The 7,197-nt window shown below is 43.1% G+C and overlaps 1 protein-coding gene across 1 annotated transcript; it reads right to left on the reverse strand.

The window, feature by feature from the left end:
- Positions 1–273: 273 nt before the first annotated feature.
- Positions 274–1,281, reverse strand: H1-7 (H1.7 linker histone). Its single transcript, XM_006163454.2, has one exon. It carries the CDS (start codon positions 1,264–1,266, stop codon positions 388–390), a length of 879 nt encoding a protein of 292 aa, XP_006163516.1. The 5' UTR covers positions 1,267–1,281; the 3' UTR covers positions 274–387.
- Between the last annotated feature and the right edge of the window lie 5,916 nt (positions 1,282–7,197).

The raw sequence follows: 7,197 nt of genomic DNA on the forward strand, positions 1-7,197 counted from the left end.
TAAAGTGTCTACTCTTCCCCCAATATACCCTCCTCCTCAAAACTCAATTTGGATTTGCTAGTGTCTAACGTTAATTCTACTCTTCTGTCTAACCCTGCTAAGTTGCTGGGTTTCCCCTACCTGTTTTCTTTCCTTCTGAAAAGCACTTTGCTGTGACTTGCCCAGGAGAATAAGCTCAGCCCCTTTTTCTCTCTTCAGCCCATATTCCCCTGCTACAGGTTTCAAGCCTCAACCCTTTCAGGTGTGGCAAAAAGGAAACAGACACAAACAATGTGGTAGAAAGTATTTGTAAATGGTTTTGTCCATTTCAATGAATGTGAGAGCTGCTCTCGCTGGAGCCTGGGGGAAAAGGCATTTGTGCCTGGATGAAGGGAAACTGCTCCCACATTATGGATTCCCGACTGCGTTCCGAGGACCTTCAGATTTAGTGGAAATCTTTGTGCAGGTCTTCCCCTGCCCGTTAGAAGGCCGGTCGGTTTTAATCCGTGTCGACTTCTGGATGGTTCGTTTTACCACTTTCTCGGGGTCCTGCTTCTCTTCCCTGGGCTTCGAGCTTGGCCTCTTCTCCTCTTGGGGCCTAGGCCTGTTGTCTTCCTTTGTGGTCCGTCCTCTCCCCTCGTCCAGCACCTTGGCCCTTGCTTCTTCCTTGGCTCTGGCACGCACCTGGTCCTTGGCTCTTGGCCTACCCCTCTTCGCCCTTGCACTTGCCCTGGCGCTTGCTCTCGCATTTCGTCTCCATATTTGTCTGGCCTTCTTGGCCGCCTTGCGAAGAGTGCGGCGCCTCCGTGGGATCCGGGGCACCGACTGGGTCCTCCTGGGAGAGCGAACACCCTCCTCCAACCTCGGGCGTCCAGTCTTTCTCTTCGGCTTCGGAACCTTCCATATCCTGAAGTAGCCGGCGGCATCGCTGCCGCTGACCCGAAGAAGTGTGCCCTTTATCTCAGGCTTGGGCTTTTCGCTCCCAGAGTGGCAGCCATACTTCCGGCGCACTTCGTAGCCAGCGTTTCCAAGCTCCTTCTTGAGAGTTGCCAGAGTCAGCCCTTTGTGTGCAGAGATGGCTCGGAGCAGCAGCTGGGACACTTTAAGTACGGAGCGCGGGCTCCGTCTCAGCGATCCTCCGAGGGGGTTTTCTACAGGCTGCTGAGTTTTGACTTCAGCGCTTTGGGGTACGCCACTAGCCTCAGCTTGCTCAGCCATGGCCATGGCCCCGCTCCCGCCTCCGCGGGGCCACTGGCTTTGGGCCTTAACCGCCGAAGTGTGAACCATGGCTGAGGCTGGCCCGGCTGCATCACAGAGGCTGGCTGGGCCACGTCACAAAGGCAGGGCCAGAGGGCCAGGAGAGATTCAGGGTCCTAATCAGAGAGCTGTCAAATCTCTCCCAGGTAGGGGGTCCCGTTTTAACTTTTATTAACCAATCAGCTGCTGCTTCATTCTATGTCTAAACCAATCCAAATGTTAGTACCTGTGCAGTTGTAACAATCACTTATACTCATGAGATCGCTAGATTTTGGCTACTAGCTCACACTTCTTGGTCTTGCCAGTATCTATATTCACGTTTCCCTAAGGTAAGAGAAGTTGCTCCCAACTATCCAAAACAAGCAATACAATGCCTGTAAAAAGTAAATGTAGTCATCCATGAAGCAACTGGGCCCAGAAAATCCCAACTTTAGTTCTTACCTGTTAGGTATTTGCAGTCCCATCTGCCTGATTCACTTGAAAGCGAATTTTTGTGCAAGAGCAAAATGAAGCAAAAGAAGGGACCACTGTGATCCCTCTACCCTAAACACTGGTTCCCACACCTGGGAAGGTTAAATGCCTCATTCAATTGGGTTAGAAAAATCCAGATGTCAAATCGCCTGAGAACAATGTCTACTAAATTCTAAGGCCTAAATTCCTTTTTTTTTTTTTTTTAAGAATTATCTATTTAATTTATTATTATTTTTTTAATTTGCTGCGTGGCACATGTGCTCACCATTGAGAGACAGAGAGAGAAAGGGAAAGTGCGAAAGCAAGTCGCCAAGGACTCCAACCATGGTCCGCCAAGTGGGAGCCCAGAGCCCCAATCACCATGCCACTTGCCAGCCCAAGACCTGAGTTTTTAAGTACCATTTAGTCCCATTTTATGTTGCTGTAACTGAGTTTGTACTACACAAGGTCATTTATAAAGAATAAAGGTTTATTCACTCACAATTCTGGAAGTCCAAGGTCAAGGGGCCACATCTGGGAAAGGCTGTTTGGGGTGGGAGGGTGTCTCTGCAGAGTCAGAGTGTAATGCAGGTTATCACATGAGAGGGCAAGAGTATGTGTCAGCTCTGGCCTCTCTCCTTCTTATAAAGCCACCAGCATTCAGTCATGGGGCTCCCATCCTGATGATCTTCTCTAATCCTAATTATCTCCCAAAGGTCCTACCTCTTACAGAGTCAGATTAAGTTTTCTCTCTCTTAATAACAACCAGATTTCAACACATGAATTTTGGGTGGATACATTTAACCGTAGAAACTACCCTGTTAGGTTTTCTCTTCTCCAACGTAGATCCTCTCCCCCTATATTTTTCCACTATAAAGCAGAGGATGATTTATTTCCATAATCACAGTTTGGATTCACCCTAATTCAAGAATATCAACAAGCATTCACCATACCTTATCCCAGTCTTTTGATCAGGGCAGAGTACGTAATACTGAGGATCTCCATGGACAGGATCAGCCCAGGAACAGTGCAGCAAGGGTTGCCAGAACCACATAGAGCAAGATTTCTCCCATTTGTACAGTCTCTTGTTTTGGCTACAATTCTTGGTTGCATAGGCCAATAACAACAGAATGAGGCAACAACCAAAGGGGGCTGGGAACATAACTGCTTTGAGAATAGAAGGAAAATAAGTGTGGTCAGACACTTGAAGTCAGCTGACTCCAGCCTAAAAATGGGCGGGCTGAACACAATGGTATGATAATGAAAGAAAGAAAAGAACCAAATCAAACAACATTATTTATTGATACCTCTATAATCTGAAGCAAGGCCAATTAGAAACCTTTGGGAGGAGCTGAAATTAAATGAAAAGAAACACATGAGAAAATATCAAATATGAAAAATATTAGGGACCAGCAGTTAGCGTAATGGCTATGTCGCTGGACTCCCATGTAGTTGACCGTGGCTCGCGTCCCGAACCCGGTGGCTTAAAACTCATGCCAGGTGTGTGTGCGTGCGTGCCCAAGATCCCGAGAGGAGAATGGAGGAGAAGGGATTGCGGTATGACCATCCCCTCTGGGGGGGTGATTTCTCGCTTTCTGTCCGTCTCTCTCTCTCTCTCTGTCTGGCGAGCGCACGTGCCCTATAGCAAAAACCTCTCCCCCCCAAAAAAATAATTAAAAGAAAAAATATATATATATATATATTTACAGGGCCAATCTGTGGCCTGGTGGTTAAAAGAACTGTGTCCCATATACCTGACTGTGCAGTTCAAATCCTGGACCCAGTGGCTTGAAAAATATGCCAGGCACATGTTTGTGCATGCCCAAAATTCCCAAAGGAGAGCAAGATGGAGGAAACAGATTGTGATGTGACCATCCTCCATTGGGGGACGGGGGGGTGGGGTGGGGTGGGTGTGCTTTCTCACTTCCTTTCTCCCCACCCCCTCCTTTGAATTCATGTGCCTTCTGGCAAGTTAAAAAAAAATGTTCACCAAAAATGAAACAAACATTTTCATTAATATGTAAACATTTCTATATAGATTATGTATAAATATGCTGTTTAAATAAGACAGGAATATCAAGAGAGGTAAAAAACAAATGCTCCACTTCTGCTCTGCTCACTCAGAGGGCAAGAAAGCCATCTGACAGAGAGTATCCATAGCACCAATATCTTTGAGTCCTTTTCTTCCTCTTCTGAAGAAATCTACTTGACAGCTGTTTTCTAATGCTCAAAGAGAAAAGATATTTTTCAAAGAAAAAAAAGCTACTTACTTCTTTAGAAAAAGTCAGTATAAACCAGCACCATACTCCTAACTAGAAATACCAACTCCAGCTCCAGAAAGATCAGCCTGAGCTGTCTCTTCCAATTTTAATGGTCTATGATTATAAACAAGAAGTTACCACCTAAAGAGGATAGCCTCACCTTTTTGTGAGAAATAGCAATAGCTCTTAGTTTTCTGGACTAAGGACTCTCCCAATCACCAGTGGGAAAATCCAAGGGAAGAAGAGTTGGCTAATGGACTTCTACTGGTCATAGGACTCAGTGTCATTCAAAGATGTGGCTATGGAGTTAACCCAGAAAAGTGGGCTTTGCTGGACTCCTCAGTAAAATCTGTGTAGAATTAAGATGCAGGAAAACGACAAAAACAGCATCACTTGGGCATCATATCACCAAACCTAGTTCAATCTCCTATTAGAGAAAGAGGATGAGTTAATAATAGAGAAGAGTAAATTTTCCAAGCATCTGCCCAGATATTTAGGTTCTACCTGAAACCAAAAGTTCAGGGCCGACATATGACATAGTGATTATGTCACTGAACTCCCACATGGTCAACCACACTTTGAGTTCTAGACCCAGTAGCTTGAAAATCACACTGGCCACATGTGCATGTGTGCCCAAGATACCAGGAGGAGAATGGAGGAGCAGGGATTAGGGCATGGCCAACCCCCCAGGGGGATGATTTCTCACTTTCCCTCTTGCTGTCTCTCTCTCCAGTGAGCACACACTCCCTAAGGTAAAAACCTCTAAAAAAAAAAGTTCAATAGTTCAATTATTATTTTTTTTTAGTTTACTTATTTGTTTTCTCTGAGAAAGAGAAAGGGATGTGCTCCCAACTGAACCCTTACACCCAGGATCCACTCCCAGCCTCAGGTCACAGGCACACATGTGTTTGCCTTCAGCATGTAGCAGGAAACCCTGAGACAGGATCCCAGGACTCTCCCATGGGGGAGGGCCCTTGGTCCCAAAGGGTCAAATCTTAGAATAAGTCAATATAATCAGTGCAACATGTAACCTTATTCAACACAAGAAATTTCATACTGATAAGAAATGCTCTGCATACAATTAATATGGAGAAAATGTTTCAGTAATAATTCTTAACTTGCTATACACGTGTGAATACATAATAGGGAAAAACCCTATAAATGTAAGGGCTATCGGAGAAACTTCAGTTATTAATCATCCATTTGGATGCATGTAAGACTTCATACTAGAATAAAATATTATAGATATGAGTACTGTTTCAACTCTTCAGTATTAAATCTGTTTGTAGAGTATAGAAGAGAATTCATACTTGGAAGAATCTTATAAATATGATAGATATGGAAAGGCTTTCACCATAATTTCTACTCTTACTGTTTCCGTAAGAATTCACACTGGGGAAAAACTATGAAAGTCATGATTGTGGAAAAATATTTAGGAAGCACTCTCTTCATACACATGAGAACTCACACTGAGGAACACCCTATCATTGTAATCAATAAGGAAAATCCTTCCAGGAGTAACTTTTCCTTTACTGTGTACAAGAGGATACAAAATGTAAAGCAACAACTGTGGAAAACACTTTAGTATTACTTCATCCCTTAGGAAACATGTGAAAAACCATCTTGGAGAAGAGCTCTATGAATGTAATCAGTATGGAAAGTCCTTCTAATGTAGCTCTTCACTACTTTATGAAGAAGAGAGTACATAATGGGGAGAATCCCTTTTTAATTCCTGAAGCATTTGTTGATATTTCTTTCCTTATACAACATGAGAGAATTTTTTAAATCTTTTTTTATTTATTTGTTTAATCAATTTGCTGTCCAATAAATACACATAGGTAAAAACATTCCTAAGGATATAATTCAACATCCTCTAAAATCTGGAGATCACAGCAAGATGCACCTAGGCAGAGCAGACATTTATGCTGAAAAACAGGCTCTGCTTCTGATCTTCAAAACCCAGGAAGAAATGGATTGGTAAAAATAAAAAAATAAAAAAAAAAAATAAAAAAAAAAACACTCCATGAGTGGAGAGGTTTTAAATATTTAAGACTTAAAACTATTTTCTCTGATCTATTCCACGAAATGTGCACCCACATGCACACACACAGACACCCATGCACACGCACTTTTAAGAGTGCAGATCCACCATAGAATGATGTGTTGGGTACACTGTGTACTCTTAAAATTGAATAAAAGTAAATTCAGTTAGTGGAAATGAAAATACATGAGATACAATATGAGAGAATTTACACTGGACACAGATCTGATAAATGTAACCAATGAATAGTCACACCAGATGACATTTGAATGTCATCAATATGAATGAGCCTTGAATTTTTTTTTTTTTTTTGGAGAGGTTTTCACTATAGGGCACGTGCGCTCGCCAGACAGACAGAGAGAGACATAGAGACAGAAAGCGAGAAATCACCCCCCCAGAGGGGATGGTCACGCCGCAATCCCTTCTCCTCCATTCTGCTCTCGGGATCTTGGGCACGCACACACACGCGCCCAGCATGAGTTTTAAGCCACCGGGTCCGGGACGCGAACCGCGGTTGACTACATGGGAGTCCAGCGTCATAGCCATTACGCTATTATGCTGGTTCCCATCCTTGAATTTTGTACAAAATAAATCACACAACAGGAATACATAAAGAATTGATATCTCTCATCATTGACATTGGAGAAAATTCCTTGAATGTCATCAGTAAGGCCAGCTTCATAGGCATGTTACTAACAAAGTAACACTGGTCTTCATGCTTGACATGCTTGGGTTTAATGCTGAGGTCGCCACCCTAAAATTTTTATTGAGTTTATTTTTTAAATTTATGTTTCATAAACACAAATAAAGTCAATGAAACATGTGCTACAAGCCTGAAAACTCTCACACAGACATCTGACCACCTCCCCCATTCCCGAGGCCAGGCTCTTACAACCATACATATAAGAGTTCGTAAATTATTTTTATAGCTAAGTATTACACAAAAAGTCTCCTTTGGAACTAATATGCCAAAAAGAGATGCAACCTTTCCTACAAGTTCTGAAAGAAAAAAATCTAGGGGCCAGCAGGTGGCGTGGTGGTTAAGGGCGCTGAACTCCCACGTGGCCAACTATGGTTTGAGTCCCGGACCTGGTGACTTGCTTTGTCACTTTCTCTCTCTCTCTCTCTCTCCCTCCTTCCCTCTCTCTCTAGTCAAATTAAAATAAATAAAGTTAAATGAAAAGATAATTTAAAAAATATATATCTATG

Source organism: Tupaia chinensis, unplaced genomic scaffold, assembly GCF_000334495.1.
Source record: "Tupaia chinensis unplaced genomic scaffold, TupChi_1.0 Scaffold142262_1, whole genome shotgun sequence".
Taxonomy (NCBI): Eukaryota; Metazoa; Chordata; class Mammalia; order Scandentia; family Tupaiidae; genus Tupaia; species Tupaia belangeri.

Excerpts from the sequence above, each read along its gene's own strand:
- H1-7 (XM_006163454.2), bottom strand. The coding sequence starts at position 1,266 with ATGGTTCACACTTCGGCGGTTAAGGCCCAAAGCCAGTGGCCCCGCGGA.